The 24810-nt window shown below is 35.0% G+C and overlaps 1 protein-coding gene across 1 annotated transcript; it reads left to right on the top strand.

Moving 5' to 3' along the window:
- Window positions 1-1641: 1641 nt before the first annotated feature.
- Window positions 1642-10971, top strand: Catl-like (cathepsin L like protein). The gene is made up of 14 exons (XM_028174612.2): window positions 1642-1773; window positions 2214-2310; window positions 2616-2715; window positions 2995-3118; window positions 4071-4197; window positions 5407-5519; window positions 5947-6061; window positions 6511-6591; window positions 6678-6907; window positions 6986-7112; window positions 7628-7733; window positions 8679-8768; window positions 9525-9619; window positions 10671-10971. Exons 1-14 carry the CDS (start codon window positions 1674-1676, stop codon window positions 10849-10851), a joined length of 1686 nt encoding a protein of 561 aa, XP_028030413.2. The 5' UTR covers window positions 1642-1673; the 3' UTR covers window positions 10852-10971.
- The last annotated feature ends 13839 nt before the right edge of the window (window positions 10972-24810 follow it).

The following is a 24810-nucleotide window of genomic DNA, read 5'->3' as shown; positions in this document are numbered from 1 at the left end:
TACATAAATGAAAGTTTTCCGCACATTTCGACTGGTATGATTTTTAATCAATAAATGTAACGCCAGCTCGATTTTATTAACATGAACAGTGGCTACTAAATAATAACAATGAAAGAAATGGTGAAAACTTTTTGTACTTAAGTTTTTTTTTTTATGAAAGCAAAAATAAATACATAAGAAAAATAATTATTAACTTTAGGGCCGTAGAGAGAACGATCGATGCATAAATGTGAATTTTTTTGAAAATAATGGTCGCGTCAGATTAATTGACTTTAGCTTATGTTCCAACCTTTCATAATAATCACCTGCTATTTTATTTTGGTCTTTATACTTTTCTGCCTAAGGTCCGTATCCCGGGCACACGGTTTGACATCACCTTGGCACAGCAGTTCCTCACGTAGTGGATCGACGCTCTCTGAATACAAAAGCCAAACACGACAACTCTTGATAAAAATATTAAAGGATTGTATATTTTTGTTTTTGAAAATGTTCTTTGATTTATGTCTGTTCTTCTTCTAAAGATCTTTTTTGCCACGTACCATTCGGCTTTGGAATGAACTGAACCTCCACGGTGTTTTCCGAGCGCTATGACATGTCCTTCTTCAAACGAGGCTTGCGGAGAGTACTTTATGGTAGGCAGCGGCTTGGCTCTGCCCCTGGCATTGCTGACGTCCATGAGCAACGGTAACTACTTACCATCAGGTGGGCCGTATGCTCGTCTGCCTACAAAGGCAATAAAAAAAAAATCTAATGACTTATTTTTTAATGCGACTATAAACAACCTCACGACCCACCTAGTGCTCAAGTTCACATCAATGCCGCAATCAATTATGATTAAAGTCTCAACTCCTTTAAGATATATAATTGTATGATATAGCATAATATTATTGCTTGTAGCTATGCTCTCTTTCTTCTGATTCGTAAGAAATGCACTTTGCACTTCAGTGGTGATGGCACTTAAACCATCGCTGTGAATTCGCATTTGCACGGCAGTAACCTAAAAAAGGAATGTAATACAAACTACTGCGCGATATTGACATCAAAATGTAGTAGATCTATACCAATCAGTTGTAGCTATTATGATTTTACAGAATCAACATGTGCGCTTTTTCAATAGCTATAATGAATAGGTTGTTTCCAATTATTTTTTATAGTAAGGCGATATCTATCGCCGAGTTTTTAGGGCACAGATTAATTATTTATAAAATATTTTTTTCATAATTAAGCAGATATGAGTTTTCGTGATGGAAAAATAAGGTGAGTAAAAATGTGGATATGCTTCAATTCTTAAACAATAAAATCCAAAAATTTTCTTAATTTAATTTAACGTGAATATTAAGCTAGTTTTTATGACAGCGGACCACATCTTAAAGTAGACAGTATATTTTACGCTATTTAGCAGAGTTATCCTGGCGGATGAGATAAACGTAACACGTTGAAGTGAATGTAGTGTCGTTTGTTTGCTTTTACTTTCTTGGTTAGATGGACCACACAGAATAATAAAGTAATAACGTTCCATTTCTTTTAAAATAGTCGGCCCAACTAGAAATAATATACAATAATACACTTAATGAAAATAATAATAGGAATATCCATATTTTTAACAGTGGGCTTACTAATAGGGAAAATGAAGTTAATTAATTAGTGTTGATTTGGAGACTGTATAAAAGTAAATGACGGCTGTATTTGTCACATTGGGACCGGATTTCGGGAAAATGAATCGGTTTTGGTTGTTAATATTCGGCCTGCCCTTCGTGGCGGCAGCGACAATAGGTATGATTTTTCAAATACTATTTTTCTGTTACATTAGTAAAAAGATTCGTGATAACTTCAAAGGAAAAAGTACATAGTTCAATAAGCTTTTTTTCCTAAGCTATTAATTGTTTTGCTGTTTCTGTTATTTAAATTAATAAAAATAATTAGTATTTAAAAACTTTATTGTTCATTATATACTGTAAAAATGAAGTGCGTAAAACACTAGAAATTATTGATACTTGATATTTTACCGTGAAAAATAGTGATCATAAATTAATAAGCACCGCAGATCTACTATTAACATATAACTCCAATTGTTTATATTATATCCTTTTTTAAATTTGATGGAAAATCGTTAAACATCGACCAAACTGAATTACAAAAGCCTTTTTAATCTATAATGTTATCTGTAAAGATTTTTAATTCAAAGGGAATTATTTCAAGACGTTTTTTTATAGACTTGAAAGACGAACCTCTAGATTGGCCTGAAACATACCATTTCGAAGCCGTCAGGATGTCAATTAGTGCCGGCAACGTACAAGACTACTCAGTATGGTAAGGATCCTTCGCTCAATAAGATCACATGTCTCGAGGTGGGTGGGTTACGTTTTTTATATGAATGGTCTTTGACAATGGTTTAACTCACCTACCAATCTAAGAAAAAAAAGACAAGAATTCTACGCCTTAGTTTTATAGTACAACGGCTGCCCCAAGCCAAAACTGCTTCAAGAATAGACAGGATGGCCCTAATCACAAGACGAGCGCTGGATCACAAGACCCCCTAACACCAGTGCAGGCTTGTCTGTCTACCTACGAAGTGAATGAAATGTCGTGATCCAAATATCAATTTTACATTCAAGGAAAACAAATCATTCGTCACGCGTCGACTACAACAAAGGAGCTGTGAAAAGTATTATCGTAGATGAAAACGCAAAATACAGATACGGAGTCTCATATGAGGTACGCTAATATTCATCTACTTAGCTTTATGAAATCTACATTTATAAAAACTACAATACGAAAGATTCGGAAAAATAATTTGAAGACTGCTATTTATCCTTGAAATGTCGGTCGGCCCACATGCTGTCAGAATTCAGGCCACTTGGGTTTTTACCGTGTCCGAAAAATCCAGCAATATTTGTAATACAAACTGACCTTGTATGTTTTTTTAATTGTATTGATACGTCGTTATATAATTGTTTTATGTAATTGATATAGTAATTAAACATTTACTAACAGATCCACCCAGAAACTGACGATGGTGAAGATGCGATTTTCAAGTGTAATGTAATGCTTGGATCTGAAGATAATATATTCGACTTAAAGATTATCTTGCCAGAAACCGACAACTTTGAATACGTCGGTAAGTTTTGCTTTTTACCTCTTTCCATATTGATTGGGGTAGGAGCCCATTACAATTACCGCGGAGACCGGTGTTGTTGGTCGTCGACGATCGCCTCGACGACCCGACGGTCGGGCGTCCTAGGTGTAGCGCCGCGAGTCTGCTTGTAGTGTTGACCGCGGGAACCCCCTACTCTGACCGTTTTCTGACCCAGGGTGGAAATCGGACGTCGGGGTGATAGTGCAAGGTGAGTTGTTTGGTGCGGTAGAGCCCTAAAAATACCCATAAACCCGCGGTCTGTACCCAACGTCTGAGGACCGTTAAGCCCAAAATACAAGAGTCAGCCCCTGCCTGAAAAAAAAGGAGCCCATTACATATGTAAATATGCTATGTACTTTCGTTTTTAGTAATTTTCTACAATAATAATTTTGTATTTATGCATTCTAAAAATGGTGCCCGTTTTAATCTTTAAAACTTTTAATTTAGTACGCATTTTTTTGATGTCGAATCAACAATGGTAATTTTGTGTTAGCAAGAAAACATAGTATTCGTTATCTGTACTACCTCAAACGCTATAAAACTCTCGCTCTACGCTATTAAATAATAGCGCAAAACTCAATACTTTTTCTTGAATATATTAACTAATTAATCGACAACAATTAATCTAAAGTCGTTTATTTAATGTTCATATTCCATCTGAATGCTACATTTCGTGTTTAAGTTTTAGTTTTCAATATAGTGCATTTACCACCATCCTGTGATGGATATGTCTGATTTAACGAACTCTTGGCGTGATCTCTGATTCCGAATTCATTCTGCGACTGTTGTCAATGTTTCTGTTATCAACTATGTTACAGCACTACAGAAATAGTGGAATACATATCATAGTTTCTCTGTGTAGTCAAGGAAGAAGTGAAATCATTTGTGTGATAGTATAATTACTTAACTTCTAATTACTATAACTTCTTAACAGGACCTGATTCACAAACCGTTGAAAACACTATCAAGTTCGTCGCTGAAGATAGCGATTTGGAGACTAAGACAATAAAGACTATTTGGGCTACCTACGACGAGAAAAACAATAATTGGCATCCAGTCAGGTACACAATTTTTTTTATAAAATAACAAATAGAAACAACATAAAATTTCGTGTAAAATCGTTTAGAATAGATATAGAATAGAAGTCCTCGTGGCCTAAAGGATAAGACGTCCGGTGCATTCGTGTTGAGCGATGCACCGGTGTTCGAATCTCAGGCGGGTACCAATTTTCCTAATGAAATATGTACTCAACAAATGTTCACGATTGACTTCCACGGTGAAGGAATAACATCGTGTAATAAAAATCAAACCCGCAAAACTTATAATTTACGTAATTGCTGGTGGTAGGACCTCTTGTGAGTCCGCGCGGGTAGGTACCACCACCCTGCCTATTTTTGCCGTAAAGCAGTAATGCGTTTCGGTTTGAAGGGTGGGGCAGCCGTTGTAACTATACTTGGGACCTTAGAACTTATATCTCAAGGTGGGTGGCGCATTTACGTTGTAGATGTCTATGGGCTCCAGTAACCACTTAATACCAGGTGGGCTGTGAGCTCATCCACCCATCTAAGCAATAAAAATAAAAAATAAAAAAGGATTCAATCAACCAAACAACTAAAATTGGTTTCAATGTGTGGTTGATTGAATTTTTCATTTCAACTAATTTCAATGTAGCAAACACACACACGTTTGCTTCACGGTAGAATTAGGAAGGATTATGCTGTATACCACTCCATTTAGTTAGTCCATTTACCCCAAGAACAATATTAAGGGACAAAAAATGTACAGTAAATAATCCCTTCGATGGCTCTTTTTATTTTATAACATTGAGACTTCGACTTCAATATAAGTAGCGGTATTAAAGCTCTTATCCCGATCTAGTGCATACATCACACATCTCACTCATCCACTGCTATAATCAATTGACAACAGTATAAATAGGCACGACAATAAAAAATCTAAAAATGAAATTATTTCTATTATAAGAAGTATACAATTATCTAAGGGATATCCTAAGGTCAAGATGACGACCTTGATCTTTTTAGGTAAAAGCAAATGAAGGTCTGCCAAGTGTTAAATGAATCAACAACTTGGATATTATATTAATAATGTAAGGATGCAACAGTATCTACTCATTATCATAATCAAAATATAGCCAATCGAGCCATAACTTCTATAACAAACATTTGTATCAGAATATAACGATATTCAAGGTCCGAAAATATTATTTATCTTCAAAACAAGTCACTGTCCTAAAAATAATGTCGTTGCAGATATGAAGTCAAAAACTACAATGAACTATTAGGACTTTTAGAGAAACACGAAATTTGGGATTACTTTAATTTCAACACCGGATTTGACAAATCGGCTTTCGACGTCAGCCAGTGTAAGTGTGCAATCAATGTATTATTAATGTACCACAAATTAACCGGAATTAGGAAAATCTGAGTTCGATGCGTGTTTAAGACACATAACAAAATACAATTAAAGTACCGAATATACTACCTGTAATATTGGACTATTTCTTAGTATGGAAGACACTTCAAACAAAGTTTGATTTAGAAGCTAATTTCACGGCTTTGGAAATTTCTGGGAATTCTCGATAGAACATGGGATTATTTCCGTCCAACCAATAGTTTTACGAGGTCCGATCTCTATAGGAGTATGTGCTGCTCTCACAATATTTCTGGTTTGAAATTTGAGGCCTGGCCTAGTCAATTTAGGTTTAGCAAAACCAAAAACTCAGGATGGGCTAATTTTTAATGGCATTCTAGAAGTGAATCTTAATTTGTTTGCAATTCCAACATTTTCAGATGACTGCGACGACGAAAATGTTGAGGAGCATACATTACAGAGTGAAACTGTAACTAAATTTCTAATGTTCATGGATCCCGAAAATGATAAACATGTTAATCATGTATTTAACAGGTATATAAACATGTTAGATCAGAAAATAGTACATTATAATACTAGCTGACTATTAATCAATATATTATAATGAAGAAATTAGAATTCAGTAAATATATTCTTCTTCAATCAGTATTCTTTCCTTTCAATCTAATTATTGGGTTATCAGGGTTATCAAGGATTTTTTTTTATTAAATATAGGAGTAGTCTATTAAAATATTTTTGATGATGTATCTATACATGCGGAACTTAAATTCGGTTTCGTTAGAAAATAATAGGCACATTATCTATGGAACCGCAGCTCATGATTGCTTAACGCAAAATTATACAGTTTAAAACAGTTTATATACAGTTAAAAATAGTTATCGGAATTTTTTTTAACATAGTTAATTACAAAACTGCGAACTAAAATCATGTATGCAATATGTAACTGTATATGTTTCATCAAATTTGCACCTTAATTGTTTTAGTTTCAAAAACAAATTCATCAGAAACTACGTTGATAACAATGAACATGAAACTAGAAGAAACATTTTCAGGAAGAACATGAGGTGATCCTATAACTATATTTAAAAAAAATTGCAATTTTCCTAATAATTTCATAATTCAACATATTTTTTTCAATAATGTAACACAGACTAATCACGGAAACAAACCGTCAAAAACTCGGCTACACACTAGGGGTCACTCAGTTTGCGGACCGCACTCCCGAAGAAATGCAAAGACACAAGGGCCTGCGTACACGTCCCGAGGGAAAGGTCGGAAATATTCCCTTCCCATATCCTGAACACAAAATACGGGATATTGCCGAAGACCTTCCCTCAGAATACGATTTGAGAATCTTGGGCTACGTTTCTAAAGTCAAAAGTAAGTTAAATCAACTTATAAGGTACATTTAAACGGAGATTATGGTTTCTGACTCATATTGATATTTGCCTATGAAAGATCAAGAAGATTGTGGATCCTGCTGGACATTCGGTACCACTGCAGCTGCTGAAGGAGCCCTTGCTCGAATCAACGGAGGAAGACTGTTGAGTCTATCTAACCAAGCAATCCTGGACTGCGCCTGGCCGTAAGATCTCTAATAATAATTAAAACACCAAGCTAATTAAATAATTAAATCGCCGTCGAAGCACATGTAATATGTTACAGTATTCTCGCAATGAAATTTCACACAATAAAAAAAAATGCTGCGCGTGCAACTTGATGCACGTGAAAGAAGTGAAACTTTGATATTGTAGTTTTGTTCATTTTTCATCCTTAATTCAATTTGTCTTGTAAGAGGGAACGCTGTGTATAACAGAAAAGACATAGCTCGCTTTGTCCTTTTCCTCTCTCCACTGAGTCGAGTGGTTCGCGAGATGCTCTGTCTATTTCGTCACTCTCGCTGTTCCTATATTGTATCTTTTCTTTCTAGCCGTAACGAATCTGTCGCGAGTTTTTTACTCTCAACGTGCCTATAGAAGTTTCACTTCAAAAATGTGTTCAGCAAACAAAATTAAATCCAAAGATTATCCTGTATAAACTAAAGCAGAATAAACCTAAAAGCTTCTTGCCCTGTATGCACCTTATGCATTGCTTTCCCAGTTACGGCGGCAGTGGGTGCGAGGGTGGATCCGACAATGCAGCGTATGATTGGATGATGAAATTCGGTTTACCAACCGAAGAAGAATATGGATCTTACACAAATGCGGTAAAAGTGCAATTATAACAAACAGACTGAGAACAAAGAACCTTAATTAATTAAGTAAAATATAATTAAAGACTTTAGGTTAGAATTAGAAGTTAGAAGGTATATATTTAAATGTAGTTTAGCAGTTTATTTTCTATGACGTTTTACATGACTACCTGGTAGCCTGAATGGCTATTCTAGCTACGCTGTGACAGATAGAAGAGCTGACGGAACTGAACCTGAGAGAATATACTAACAATGGCCCTAGCAAGAGCAGTGCTTTGCACAATCTACCAACGAATCGGAATCGCGACACTCTGAGAAGTTCCAGCGAAACACATAATGGGCTGACTCACTCAATAGGCTCAAATGAGCTAGTTCGACCAAAAGGCCAAGAGAACTCTTAGTCGTAATCGTCGATTATGACCAAAGAATTCGACGAGCGAACAAAGCTAAACGTTCCACATCCAAACTAGAATATTCTCCTGTGCTATCCAGTGTGCTGCTGACACGAGACACGCGTATCTTCAACCAAAAACAACCCAAACCGGAAATCAAACTCGACTCTTTTATAAAAAACTCGCTGACCACTTTATCAACCAAGCGATCAAAGATCTATCCCATTTAACTTGTCGCAAAAGATTATCTATACTAATATTACAAAGCTGAAGAGTTAGTTTGTTTGAATGCGCTAATCTCAGGAACTACTGGTCCGATTTGAAAAATTATTTCAGTGTTAGATAGCCCATTTATTGAGGAAAGCTATAGGCTATATAACATCACAGTAAGCCCAATACAAGTGGAGCACCGATAAAGAATGGTTCAAAATATTTTCACTTTCTACGTAAATGAAGTGGGGGTAAAATTTAGCGTTATGCCAAAGTAACTATTTCACGGACACAGTCGCGGGCAAAAGCTAGTTACTTATATTTGAGAATATGTTTAATCGTTAAAATTACATTACAGGACGGTATCTGCAATATTAAAAATATGTCCACCATTTACCCGATTCGCGGTTGGACTGACGTCACACCACTTAGCGTTGAGGCTTTGAAGGTAAGGACTTCATTATCTTTGCAAATCATTTATTGAATTCATGAAACGTCTGTCTTAGAAACGCTTGTTTTAATGGCTACGTATTCATATCGATGTTTTTTTTATTTTTTTTATTGCTTAGGTGGGTAGACCAGTTCACAGCCCACCTGCTGTTAAGTGATTACTGGAGCCCATAGACATCTACAATGTAAATGCACCACCCACCTTAAGATATAATTTCTAAGGTCTCAGTATAGTTACAACGGCTGCTCCACCCTTCAAACCGAAACGCATTACTACTTCACGGCAGAAATAGGCAGGGTGGTGGTACCTACCCGTGCGGACTCACAAGAGGTCCAACCACCAGTAAATGTGTAAGTGTGATGCGACTACATATTATTATTTTAAAATAAATACAATATTAACGTGTATTCGCAAACTATTTTCACTATGAGTGAATAACGTCGTGTATAGATAAGATAACGTCCTGCTGTGTATTGCTGTACCGAAACAAACATAGAGTTGTTTTTTGAAGAGTGGAAAATGTCTGACCCTTCAAAACCGATGGGTCAATAATTTTAGTCGAAGTTTCTACTGTACTATTTAATACCAGATGAGCTGTAAGCTCGTCTCCGATGTATAACATTAATAGAATACTAGTTTAATTAGTTAATGGCCCATTGATCCAAGCTCACGATAGTATCGCAGCAATTGCAAATTTACTCTACTCATATAACTTGGTTATAAGTTTACTGGATAATTTTTGCTAATTTACAGGTAGCTGCCGTGAACCATGGTCCGCTTTCAGTGTCGATTGATGCTACTGATAAATTTTCGCTCTACACCGGTGGCATATTCTATGACACCACCTGGTAAGTGTGATATTTTACGTGTCACATTTTTAATAACCCGTCTCTTAATATATCTGCCCGGGTGGAGTTTTATTACTAATTTTACACGAACTCCCTTATTAGCTACAGAGAATTGAGATTCTGAAATTTTATAGCCCTGAATCAGACAGTGCAAGAAAATACGAAAAAATACGAAAAAAACAAAAGTTTGATACTTTTATTTCGTTAATTTTACCATTATCTTGTTATTATCTTCAACATATAGTAGAGCATTAAATAAAAACATGTCGCAAATTTGCCCTTTATCCAATAATAATGCAAAAAATGCTAGTAAGTGCTTAGAAAACCATTTTCACTTTACATATGACCGCGATGATGATGACGCCTCACGATGTATCAGGGCAGATGTTGCATAGCCGAGTGTGAATCTGGTCTAACCGGTGCTTTGTACACATTGCGCTCGGCCTCTTCCTTTCTAAATATCCGGTAACGATCAGATCTTGAAGATTGTCGCCGGACTTAACGAGATATGTGACCAAAGAAATCAAATATTCTTCACATGCACGATCATATTTGTACATTCCAATTCGCTAACGAACTCTGTCCTCACAACAAACACCACTGCTACTGTTACTTTTTTTCCTGCCTATGCTGATAGCCTTGAGAGGCTATTTCAGTTTCGCCCTAACAGATGCCCAGACAGCTGTTCACGATTGACTTCCACGGTGAAGGAATAACATTGTGTATTAAAAATCAAACCCGCAAAATTATAATTTGCGTAATTACTAGTGGTATGACCTCTTGTGAGTCCGCACGGTTAGGTACCACCGCCCTGCCTATTTCTACCTTAGAAACCTTAGAACTTATGTCTCAAGGTGGGTGGTGCATTTACGTTGTAGATGTATATGGGCTCCAGTAACCACTTAACACCAGGTGGACTGTGAGCTCGTCCACCCATCTAAGCAATAAAAAAAAACATATTTGTACATTCCTATTCGCCAACGAACTTTGTCCACACAACAAAAACCGCTGCTACTGCTACAATAACAACAGCGACCATTTGTTATAACAGCACAACTAAACGCCTGAACCATGAGATGGCGTTAGTCGGCTACGGCGAACGCGACGGCGACACCTACTGGATCATCAAAAACTCCTGGGGCCCCGACTGGGGAGTCGAAGGATACTTGCTGATTTCATCCCGTAACAACAACTGCGGTATCGCAACAGAACCAACTTACGTAGTCTACTAAAACAATCAGAGAGTTTATCGGATTAACAAAATTGAAAAAGCATGAAACACGGATTCGATTGAGTTTAATTATATAGTGTGTTTAATAAGCACCTGAATTATAAATACATATTGCAGCATTTTTGTTTTGTTTCATTTTAAACACCTCATTGTTAACACCAATTTTCGAAACATAGTATGTATTCTTACCCCAAGCAATAGTTATGATGCGTGCCTGTCACAGATCTGATAACGGTAAATATGTGTTCACGAAAACTCATAATTGGGCTACTCGCAATATTATGTATCTATAATCAATATTGCTCATACGTATTGAAGACAGAATACTATTGTGTTAATCAATTTCAAATTTTATTTATTTTGGTGTGTTGAAGATCATCATTATGGCAACATTTAAAGTTAGTTACAAAAAGGTTCATTCTGTTAAGAGACGCCGTCGAGACAGGTTGTTTACTAAAAAAATTGTAGTGATATAATAATTTGACGAATCCGAAAATGCCCTTCAATCCCACCATTTTCTTATTAGGAGACCATGATTGTTCAATATTCTAAGCTAATTGGGAATAAGATTAGAGAATAGTTTACTAGATGTTTAACTCACCGAGTTCACATAGCCCACTGAGTTTTTTGCCGGATCTTCTCAGTGGATTGCGATTCACATCTGGTGGTAGATTCAGCGAAGCACTACACTTGCTACGGCTATTGTTAGCCGATACGCCAGGCTAAGCCTCATTAGCTCACCTATACGTTCGGTGAAGCTACTATAACCTCTTGAGGCTACTTGCATAGGTAGCCAAAAAATAATTAGCTTTATTAGTATATTATATAGTAAATATATAGCGTTTGATATTCAAATATAAAAAAAAATCCCTTATTTTTAAATAACTGGATCACTTTTCGTGATCATTAAATTCTTTCGTTTACAATGTATTGTTTCTGTTTTATAGCTGGTATATTGATAGCTTTTAATACTTAAGTAGTAAGTATCATTATTCTTTCTCTGGCTCTGGAAATCGATAACCCTTTCGATATGACACATTGAAATGTCCGTGGCCTAAATAGATGAGGCGCCCGATTTACTCGTATCCTTAAGCACATGTCGTGGATCGACCCGCGAACTATTTCATTTAACAAAAAGGTACGTGCCGGCTTGTCTCTACGGATGACCTCCGCGACGAAGAAATAACAATCTATATATTAATACGTGAAGCAAAAACTTTGTATCCCTTTTTAAGAAAATTGCGCGGACGGAGGATTATGAAATTTTCCACACTTATAGAGAACATAGAGAAGAAGTGCACAATGCTAATATTTTTTTTAAATAATGCGTAAAAGATACATTAAATCAATAAACAAAACATTACACACACTACATACCATGTATTTGACGCACACACGCATGCATACTATTTATTGTCAAACTTTTGTTCTTGACGTCTGTGGTCAAATTGAGAATAGATTAAATATTGTGTGTCTTTATTAATATTTTTTATAGGGTAGCCTTGGCGAAATTTGTGATTATAGAAGTATAAAATAACTAGTCAGGTCCTAAGTATTGTCACACAGTAAAAACTTTTCTTTTAGAATGCTGGCCACAAAAAAGTTTATTGAATTCGAATTTCGAATTGTTCATGAAAATAAAAATGTATACTTTTAGAATTTTACTCATTTTTAAATATGGAGTGGACGCTTAAGGGTCATACACAAATAGAGAACAAAAAAGTGCAGCAAAAAAAATATCTCCGAATCAGTGTGAAACAAACTATTTATTATTTAACTATTGATTATCAATCTTTTAATCACTGTAACCGAGATCAATATGTCTTATTTTTGGCATAATCGCAATTTTTATATTTTTGCGGACCACAGAAAAGACGATTTAGTCTACAAGAGAGATGAAAAGCTGTGATGCAGCGTACGCTAAAATATATTAAGACAACATAATCAAACATATGTAGCCACTGATATAAACGAATACCGAAACGCAAATAAAATGTCAAAATAATCACATTAATTGGAAAATAAAAAATAAAATAATAATGTGTACAGAAAGGAAAATCTCTTCGGTGGACTTATGAAACAAAACAAAATTTTGAATGATAATAATTTTACAGCCATGATATATTACTCGTATATAATTCTTTAGATAGCTAATGAATTTTAATATGCAATGTAATGAAATTTAAGGACTTTGATTATTTCAAAATATTTCCAGAGAACTATCAGAATCGTCTGAATCAGCATGAGCTAAAACGAAGCAAGATATGGAGCAACCCACGACCCAAGGGTTGAACCCCCTGAACGAAATCAATAGAAATAAAAAAAACGTTTTCGTTTCCTCTATTTACATTGATTAGATTTATAATTTTTTTTATTGCGAATATAAAATGTACTAAAAAGTTTGAGGCTCTAACTTAGAATATCAAATGTTGCCAAAATCAAACCTCTTTCTAACCAACTTTAAAAAAGGAGTAGGCCCTCGGTTCAACTATTTTTCTACTAACTACTTTCTCTACTTAGACCTACTAAGGTATGTTTCTTACACATTTTCTGTGGACATAGTCTTTTCGGTGGATATCGGGACCACATGAAAGATGTCCACAGAAAAGATGTATTATAAAAACTCTTGCGTAAAGAAATTAACTTTGAAGTTAGAAATCAAGCAACATGCTTTTCATTTACTTGTACTAAATGCTCATATAAAAACAATAAATATACATTTTTATAGATAATATTTACATATCCATAATTGGAACAGGAAAGAACACTTGATCTTTTACGTTTATGTGTGTTTTGGAATAAAAAATATATTTTCACTCGCACTGGAATCGAAACAACAAAATATCAAACGCCGGAATGGCCACTATTTAGTAATGCCAACAGTTAAAAACATAAACTTAATGCGGTCGAATAAATTAAAATTTGATGTCGTTTTATCGCGTCCACAGAAAAGACTCCATTTCATGTAACCATAAGTTTATTGGATTTTTTGTATACAGATAGTAACGATATATTTTTTTTATTCTCAATATTATCATCTTTATTATATTGTTTGTGTTACAAGTAAATAATTTTAATACATAGGGTACTTTAACTGTTTTAAAACATGGCTCAAACATTATACCTTCGTCTTGTAACAGTCCACCGGAAGAGATTTTTTGATGTTTAACGCCATCAAAATGAATTTATGAAATGTAATATTTTACAAGATACGATTAAAATGAGTAGTAATATAGTACCTTTACGATTTAAATACTTTCAAATATTCGCCAATTTGCTCTTTTAGATGATACATTACTATAACACTTTTTTTACCCTTTTTGTGTATGACCCTTAAAGAAGACCGTGTTGCAGTTATTGCGTTGCGTCGTTGCGGTTACGCGCCAATTCAAATTTTTAACATACTGAAAAATTTGAATATAACCAAAAGATTCGTTTATCGTACCATCAAACGATACAATGAAGACTCTAGTGTAGATGACAGGTCAAGAAGTGGTCGCCCTCGGTCTGTTAGGACTCCAGCAGTGATAAAAGTTGTGAAGGCGCGAATTCAAAGAAATCCCAAACGTAAGCAGAAACTGTTGGCCCTTCAGGTGGGGTTAAGCAGAACCACGGTGAAAAGGGTGTTAAATGAAGACTTAGGGCTTCGGGCATATCGAAGAAAAACAGGATTTTTATAGAAGTATAAAATACAATCATAATAGTGTACAAACTTACAATTCCAATTAATCATAGTCGAATGTCGACTACTGCGGGACCTCTAGTGTACAGTAATACGCGGGGTATTACTAACGCTGTTTCGATTTAATACTCTTTTATTTAAATTGTGGGATTCCCCAAAATTTTCTGCAGCGTTAGACTTCTCGATATTTGAAGTGGTTTCTTCTTTCCTGCGATGTTATACCACAAATATTATGATTTTTAGTTTTTATCATGGGTGACAACAAAAACACGAATATAAAGTAACAAGAAAAAGCATTTCACCAGAAACTAAAATGCAAGTGATTAGAATAAATATTGCTAATTGTCAATCAAACGTTTTGCATTTAACCACGTCTACATTATTCTCAACGCAGAAAATTACAAGAAAAAATTACAGAAGAGACTAAATAATCTAAAATGCAAGCATACTGACTCAGATTATTTTTTATATTTATTTTTATATTCGTTTATTATATTTCTATATTTGTAAGAAATAAATGTTTGTTTTATTGTTAGAAAAAGTAATACTTAATAATTTTAATGGTAAATCTATACTTCTATACTAATATTATAAAGAGGAAAGATTTGTTTGTTTGTTTCGAATAGGCTCCGAAACTACTGGACCGATTTGAAAAATTCTTTTTCCATTAGAAGCCGACATTGTCCCTGATGAACATAGGCTACTTTTTTTTATTTTTTTTTATTTTTTTTTTTTGGTTTCATGTGTATTTTAATGTTTCCGAAGCGAAGCGAGGGCGGGTCGCTAGTTTCCTAATAATTTTATTTTAACCCATCTTCCTCTAACCCAATTATTTATATGATGAGATAACCACGTTTAACGCTGTTTCATATTGCGCTCGACTCTGATGGAGCGTATGGTCACAGGTCGGCACTGCCCCATGACTCCAGTATATGTTACAAAGTGACTATTTGAATGTTTATGATCGACAAAGTGAAACGTATCAGAACAAAGAATAAAGATGGTGAAAGTAAGATATTAAGCCAGTACCAACTTTCAGATCACTCAGATAAAAGAGCAATTAACTACATTAGCAACACAACTCGACTACCGATCACTATCTGCGAATCCTATTCACGCAACTTGTTTTGTTTGTGCATGTACAGTTTTTGTAGCTGTATCATAGGTAGTAAGTATGTATATTGAAGATAATTTAGAATGATATTAGTAAAGTACTCCTGAATTAGAAACTTTTTTTCCTACCTAAGCTAAACCTGAGCAGAATCTACCATCGGATCGGAAACACGATCCACTGAGAAGATCCGGCGTGAAACTCAGTGGGCTGTGTCTGTGGGTTAATTCGCTCGTCGAGCCCTTCGTCGCAATCGACGGGTTCGACGAGGTGACCGGTGCTTGTGGTACCTAAAAGCACCGTTAGTGGTTCGGGAGGATCCGTAATGACGTGTTTTGGGCGAATTACTCGTAGAAACATAACCAAGAGACGTTTATATATCTTGCTAACGATTGGTGAGCCGTGTCTTCTAGCTCAATATGAATATATAATATTAATATCATAATAATGTTTTCTTAAGTATCACAAAAAGGAGTTGAATGCAAATATTGAATTAATAATAATTTTATTTTTTTATTTATAACTTCTTATACTAGAAAGTATAAAGGCGGACTTAATGCCATAGGCATTCTCTAACAGTCTACCTTAGGGGAGTGCAGAGATGAAGCTTGGTAGGTGTAGTGTGAAGGTGATATTACTTAAACATATGTGTATATATAATAATACACAATATGTATAAATAATCAATAATACAATGTGTATAAATAATCAGTCCGACTATTTTAAAATTACGGAAATACGAACTTAGCAACTCAGCCCAGTACTTCCAATTCTCAAATAATCCATTCATAATTACCTTAATAATAATACCATACATAATTACCATATTAGACTGACGCGGTTGTGATGTGGTTAATGACCCGGACTGTTGCGACGAGGGTCGTGGATTCGATTACCACATCGGGCAAACATTCGTGTGATGAACAGATTTGTTTGCTTTAAGATGTTTAAACGTATGTATAGCAATCTCCGGTATCCATAAAACATGGAAACTTAATTTGGGACCGAATGACCGTGCGTGATTTGTACCTAGTTATTTCTTATTTAATAAAGTAACACCGATATTAGTCTATACCAGATTTTCCTCTCTAACTACTTGCACTCCTTCCCCTCATTCTCACCTTGAGCATTGGTCACACAATCAGGAATAGGTGCCACCTAATGGTGCATAATTGCCAATTTTTGCGACAGAGAAAATCACGCGTACTGTCGTCTTATCGGGTAAGCCGTCATTACAACATCATTTAGACTTCTCGTCTCTGATAACCGCTTATCGTCTTTTAGGTTCCATCTAAGCTAAAAATCACAAATTAAGAACTTATTTAATATTATAGTAACATTTTATAATGAAGGAAATCGATCTCCAAGATGAACCGGAAAAAAAACAATCTTACTCTACCACAATTTATAATAGCCCACTGAGTTTCTCCCCGGATCTTCTCCGTGAGTCGGATCAGTCTCAGTGGGTCACGATTCTGCTGCCGTGATAGATTCTGCGAAGAACTGCTCTTACTAGGGCTAGTGCTAGCAAATTTTCTCAGGTTGAGCCCCTTAGGCTACCAGCAAATAGGTAGGGGAAAAAACAGTAAAACAGTTTGCAGTAGGCAGCGGCTTGGCTCTGCTCCTGGCATTGCTGAAGTCTATGGGCGACGGTAACGTGGGCCGTACGCTCGTCAGCCTGCAAAGGCAATAAAAAATAAAAAATTACAAATACACTACTATAGTGAAACGACAAGAAAACTTTTTTTAGAAAATTCTATTAAGAGATATATACATGCACATAATTATTGTATCTTCGTAGGCATTAATAGTTGAACATATCCATTATTACAGTTCGTAGAATAAAGCCGCGAGCGAATCGCATCTCCTATATTTAAAACATTTGAGCATTCAAATTTAATTAAACCCTCAGGCGCAGTAAGTTTCAAACCTTATGACACTCGGCATTCGAGACGTGATGTATTAAACGACCGTTTAAATAATTTGTACGTCTGTGTAGCGTTCTATAATTTGATTCGAATGTAATTGAAGTCATCGGGCTTAAACTCGACGCGTTCGTAGTCCAACGATGACATATAACGGCCGTCTGGTGTAGTGGTAAGTGACATGGTCACTACACAAGGGGGTCGCGGGTTCGAATCCCGCCAAGGGAAGATATTTGTATGATAAATATAAATGTCTTTTCCAGGGTTATGGATGTATATTAAATATATGTATGTGTATAATAAAAATCTTACATTTATTTCCGTTATCTGGTACCTGTAACACAAGTTCTTTACGAACTTATCACGGGACCAGTTAACGTGGCGTTATTGTTTGTAAATATTTATTTATTTATTTATTATATTGTTATCAAATATGGCCTCAGTTTTTAAGTTCGGTGTGCACTGATGACTTCTCTTTTTCTAAAGCGCACCAGAACAATGTTAGAGCGTAAATTGAGAACATACAATTATGATTATGGTGTCTTGTCGAAGTCTTGTAGTCGAAGTAAGAATTAAGATGATCATTAATTAACCCTATTTCCTTTCGTTTAACGCAAACTTAGTCTAAATGACAACTGTTTCCTGAGGCAAGCACTAGCTTTGCCACTAAAATTTAGCATTGAAGGTTCAAGTCCAGTCAGTTCTTATTAATTGAAAATTATATTTGAGCAAAACAGCTCAATTTGAATGACAGATTCCATATTCAAATGCTATACCTAGTTATTTATTTTTTATAACAATACTTATGAACAGACTTATTTATTAGAGAAATAGCCATCTGACAAATGTATAGTTATAGATGTACGACCATATCACGGAATAGAACAGGAATATCTATACATATAAATAAAATTTGAGTGTCTGTTTGTAATATTGAAATAGCCTCTTTTTACTAAATTCATATGAATATATATACGGTACATACACCAAAATAACATTTTTTACAATTTTTGTCTGTCTGTCTGTCTGTTTGTTCCGACTAACCTCTGGAACGGCTAGACCGATTTGACGGGACTTTCACTGATAGGTAGCTGATGATATAAGAAGTAAATTAGGCTACTTTTTTTAGACTAGCTTCGCCCCTCAGCTTCACCCGCGGTACGACAATAACCGCGGGTAACATCGCGGGACTCAGCTAACAATAATAAAATTTAATGTTTCCGAAGCGAAGCTAGGGCGGGTCGCCAGTCACACATAGAAATGAGAATTTATATAAATGTACACTTATTTAAATCACGTTTCAATCGATCGAAAACTAGCTTTTAACACGTTTACATGTTTAAATTATAGCATTAAATTAGATTACACGTCTTAACGTTAACAGTGTTAACACGTTTAAAACACATTTGTGCACATACATAAGTGTTTATTATAATGTTTGTGTTGGAATATGAGAACGCACCCATATTTATTATGCTGCCAGTACTGATTTTGTAACAATTATATTGGCTATACTTTTTTCTTGTCTTGTCACTTCGTCTGTTCATGTATGTAAAGTTTTTCTTTTCTTTAATATACGTGAGGCATTTTTTTATTCAAGTTCAAGTTATTTATTTATCAACCCAGTTATTGCCAACAGTTTGTGACTTAAATCGTAAGAAGGTTTAAAACTTTGATATTCAAAATAGACTATAAGCATGTCAAGAGACTGTTTCCGATGCCGTATGGGTTAGAAACTACTAATGTATTATAATTTGAACGCTCATTGTTTTTGTACTGTATCGATATTAATGAGCGCAGGAATAAATGGTTTTGAAAAAAACACACCTGTATTATTTTCGTAACCATAAACTACGGGTCTGTATGCAGCACAGTTTCTAACGATCAAACCATAAGACCCTTTAATAATGCTAAGACAGACTGATACACTTTTTATTATTATTTCATATTTTGTTTTTTCTATTAAGCTTTTTTTCCTACCTGTGCTGATAGCCTTGAGAGGCTATTTCAGCTTCTCCTTGACGTGTACGTGAGCTCACGGGGCTCAAACCGGGAGTGTTGCTAACACTGGCCCTAGCAAGAGCAGTGCTTCGCGGAATCTACCACCGGATCGGAAACGCGACCCACTGAGAGGATCCGGCGAGAAACTCAGTGGGCTGTATCTATGGGCTGTATCTATGGGCTAATTCACTCGTTGAGGCCTTCATCGCAAGCGACGGGTTCGACGAGGACGGTGACTGGGACGCCGCAATGTAATTCGAACACAGCTAGAAACCAGCCACTAGGCACTCTCGAATTTATAGGTGTAGCTATGCGTAACAGCTGCATTGCGTTGAAAGCAAAAAAGAAATTGTAGCTACGGTTTTAAGAACAGACTTCGTAGTTAGTATTTTTGTCATAGGATGATCTCTTCTACTTTGATCTCGGCAAAAGGTTTCAATGAACCCTGCATTGTACCTACAAATAAACCTGATAGCAGGAACCGATATTGAAGATGGTAAGATATTAACCCTGACAGTAGGAAGAAATAGTTTCGTCTACTAAATATTAGATTCCTTAGAACCTTGTAGTAGGTACCACAACCTTACCTATTTCTGCCGTGAAGCAGTAATGCGTTTCGATTTTAAGAATGAGGCAATTGTTATATTGTAAAACTGAGACTGAGAACTTATTTCACAAGGTTGGTGGCGGCATTTACGTTGTTAATGTCTGTGGACTCCGGTAAACACCCCCACACAAAGGCATTTGATATTACTTAAAGTATCAAATAACAAAAATAATCTAACAATATCATGTTTTCCGAATACAATTAACATCAATACAATACACATGTTAACAGTAAACAAAAAACCAAAGCTATAAAACAATGAACACAAACAAAACACAATGCACTAATATTAACTCGCCATAGGAACTAAACTGTTCCAAACAATTGAATACAACAACGCGGGATCGGCTGTGGAACAAGACAGAAGCGAGCCGAGATTGATTAGAAATATTTAAGTGTATGTATATACATATTTCCGTATAGGAGTCGACTATTATCAAAGCCGGCAATCTGACTTTTGGACAATGATTGGTAAATCAGAAAAACGAATTATTGACTTTGTATTCCATTGGCAGTCACAAAACTCTTCGGAACGACATCTTAGATAAATAACAGGTTAACTATTAACCTTTATTTAATGCAGGTTTCGAACCGTATTCTTTGAAGGAGACGATTATATTCAAATCAATCTGAATTGACATATCAATAAAAAAAAATTGTCCAAATGCACAGATTGCCACCTTTGATAATAGACGACTCATATGTTAGAATTGGGATCGTGCCGCAGACAATAAAACTATTCGAATGTTCCAAAATCTTCTGTTGTTATATTATAATTAAAAATTATCTGACACCTTTTTCATTCATGCAACCGTCTTTGCCATCTTCCTCTTTTTCTTTCATTTTGTTTGTCATCCTCATTTCCCTTTCTTACCGCTTATCTTAACGCTCCATTCCACATTCTGTTCATACGTTACGTTCTCACCAATCTTGCATACATGTAAATATGTATGCATTTACGTATATTTTTACTGGTAGTGGAGCGGTATGCCCGCACAGGCAAGGGCCATCCTGCCTATTTCTGCCACGAGGCTGTCAGTATTTCCCTATCTGAAGGGCGAGCCAGCGACTAGTTAGCATAAGCGTGGTTTTATCTTGGGCTATTTATATAAACAATATTAAAATATTGGCTTATGTATAAATCTTGATGTTTTGTGTATCATATTATGGGCTTACTTAAGATCGTGACCATGAATCATTATTGTTTCGAAAAATATTGTAATAGAGGATACAATATTTAATTAAACTGTTTTAATTAAATTAGGTTTTACTATAAATTATGTACTATATTATCTCCTCTTATCTTAGTCTTATTCTACAAATCTAAAAGAGACTAACAGTTAGAGCTGTTTTTATCGAATACCATAATCAATTCATATTCTGATGATTGGTTATTGTAGATTTCACAATCAGTATCACTGTTCGTCTATGGCAAAGGGAAAGAAATCTAGCATAGTCTACGTTGTCTACGGGCTTCCCTATTAGACAATTTCGTATTTCATGTATTCGCTTGTACCTGGTACCATACACGCCAAATAGCCACGGCCGAAAGTAAGAACTTATAGTAATAAAAAACGAATTGTGACTCGCTCAGTCAGCGGGTACGCCAGAATCAGCCCAATAATTTCGGCCAAGATTTTTCTCTCTATATACTTAACGTAATCCAACTATTCATTTCGAATTATTATGTATAAGCATTTCCCAAATATCTATAAGTTCTTCCAGGAGAAAACAAAAGATTCATGAGGGAGATAGACAAAAAAACTTAGTAATTTATCGTGATCATAAATATTAAGCAATTTTGATTTAATTCATTTAATGAATCCATGAAGAATTTTTAAAAAAGCTTGGCATTAAGAATCGTATTACTAAAACGATTCAAGGCTGTGTATCCGTAAAATGACAAATTTTTCATTAAACTAAATTTGCATTAAGAAGGTGTCCTCAACTAATTATCAAGATGGCTGACAACTGGTCCATAAAAAATAGCTGCTGTCTTTTACCGATATTAATAGTTCAAATATCCATTTTAAGAAGACCTTCTCCATCTCCAACTCAACCAATGACCAAAAGAAGGAATTCGAAGATCTAGATAAAGTGGATGTCGTTACAACGGCCAAATGAAAATACGAAAATGTCCCGAGTGTGGTCGTCTTGAAGTTGCGTACTAATGAAGGGGTGTGTCTGCGGTGAATATTCAAAAGTACAAAGAGCTTGGGACAGGTTCCGTTAATTACTTTACAGCGCAAAATGGATGACAGTTTTTTTTTTTGAAAATGTAGTAGTACTTCGTTTTTTTTTTCCTTCCTCCAAATATTACAATAATCAATAAAAGTTTGTAGGAATTTATTACTTACTCATCAATAGGAAGGCGGTGTACTCGACTGCTTACAATCGCAATAACAATATTACTAAATAAATTACGTAATTTCTCATTATCATCATTCATCATCACTCATCACTTACTCTTCATAAATTCATGCATTTATTTGCAAACTGTTTCAAATATATAACTTATTATACTAACTAATAAGATTTATTTTATGTAGTTACTATATAGTTAGAACATTACATAGTTTCGAATACATTACAATCGTCATCGTCATCTCTCGTTCGGTAACGCTGGCATAGCCCTCTAAGGCTACCAGAATAGTTAGAAGAAAAAAAAATGGCGTCATCCGAAAAATATAAAAACCTATATACTTATATTGTATATAAAATATACAATAAGAACGCGAGATTATACCTCAAAATATTGTTTTATTATAATTTCTTACTAAATGTAAAGTATACGTGTAGCTAATAGTATTACATCATGAATTCAATGATTTAATCTTTATTGTAGAAATTCATAGATTTATTGTCTAGAACAACAGAGCTGCATTTGCAATAAGCACAACCCAGTGATCGTGACGTTGGACACATGCTCTGCCTTCCGACCGAGTTGAACGAGAACTTATTCATAAGACGTACATTTTCTTCATAACCGAAAATATTGTTTGTTTCCGTTGCCTTTATTATAAACTAGCTGACCCGGCAGACTTTGTAGTGCCTCAATCGATAAATAAAAGACCTAAACATTCTTATAAAATAAACTTAAAACCCTTAAAACAAACAAAAGGAATCCGTGCGACGGGGGACACATCAAATGAAAAACAAAATTGTTATTTTTATTTAATTCCGAGCATTTTCATATTTATTTACCTTTTAAACCTTCTATAGACTTCCACAAATAATTCAAGATCAAAATTAGCCAAATCGGTCCAGCCGTTCTCGAGTTTTAGCGAGACTAATGAACAGCAATTCATTTTTATATATATAGATGCACAATAGAGTCGAAGCTAGAAACTAAACTTTAAAAAACCTTTACCCATCAACTACATGGAACGACCTACTACAATTCTTGAATTGATGTAACATTTGAATCCACTTTGTGAAGTGCGTATTTTCTGGAAAAAAACATTTAATTAATTTTATATAATATAGTAAGTAGTCGTTTAAAAACTATCTATTATATATCGTGAAGGTTGCCAGACCGTATTACAATGTAAAATGTGTAATCTTCATATGCTAGTGGCTGATTGATTTGTTGAATGGCTTTGATTAATCAATATAGCTCCCATTTCATCATCTATATTACCATAAAGTCATAAAGACGAATTGAATCTCAAAGACAATACGTTGGCCACTAGGAACGCTCCATATCGTTAGTTTGCAGGTCTTAGAACGGAGCCAGCTCTGGGCATTGCAATCAATCTAAGTCTAGCTATCCATCATCATTCCAAAGATGTTTCGTATTTAGCTATCAAAAAATCGAAAGAATCGATTCGAAATCGAAATTACTCGAATTATCGATGAATTGTACCGAGTAATTTCTTTCGATTTCCTAACTAAATTATTTTGAGGAAAATAATCAATTTAAAATTCCAAACTAATTTATAATTAAAAGTACGTTTAAGGTTTAGCCTCGGGTTCATATAAGGTCGTTAAATTATTTCCGACGCGTCGAATACAGTTGTATACCTGTATCATATATCTATAGTTAGTCACGGACGACTGCTTTTTTCTTACCTATTCACTGGTAGCCTAAGGAGCTATCCCAGCAACGCGCGGAGGGTTGGGTGAGCTCACGGGCTGAAAGAATTCACTAACACTAACCCTAGTAACAACTTTCAGGTCGCTCTTGAGAGGTAGATAAAACGACCGTACATACGGCTTACTTGATGATGAGTAGTTACCGTCGCTCATAGACGTCAGCAATGCTTTGCAGAGCCAAGCCGCTGCCTACTTATGCCTACTCAAAGTAGTGAAAAGTACTAAAAGTATTTCTTTTTTAATACGCTTTTATTAGCTTCAGACGTATGTATGTTTGTAACGGAATCTTTGAACATGATTTTAACCCCCTTCAAAACGTCGGATTAACTCGAAATTATGGCATACTTATTAAGGACCGATGATAATTCAATATTTAAGAAAAAATTGAAGAAATTGAAATTCAAAAAATTAAAAATAAATAATAGTATACAAAAACTAAAAAAATACGCTTTTATAAAAAATTCAACCAAAAAATAGAAAATAAATTTGAATTAAAAATAGTGTATGAAAAAATGATTTTATTGTAAAAAAGAGTGGGG

Source organism: Bombyx mandarina, chromosome 10 (assembly GCF_030267445.1).
Source record: "Bombyx mandarina strain Sakado chromosome 10, ASM3026744v2".
Taxonomy (NCBI): Eukaryota; Metazoa; Arthropoda; class Insecta; order Lepidoptera; family Bombycidae; genus Bombyx; species Bombyx mandarina.
This window is presented reverse-complemented; position numbering and strand designations above follow the sequence as displayed.

Excerpts from the sequence above, each read along its gene's own strand:
- Catl-like (XM_028174612.2), top strand. The coding sequence starts at position 1,674 with ATGACGGCTGTATTTGTCACATTGGGACCGGATTTCGGGAAAATGAAT. Across the intron at positions 1,774-2,213 it reads CGTGGCGGCAGCGACAATAG|ACTTGAAAGACGAACCTCTA; the intron begins GTATGATTTTTC and ends GTTTTTTTATAG. Across the intron at positions 6,592-6,677 it reads ATTTTCAGGAAGAACATGAG|ACTAATCACGGAAACAAACC; the intron begins GTGATCCTATAA and ends AATGTAACACAG.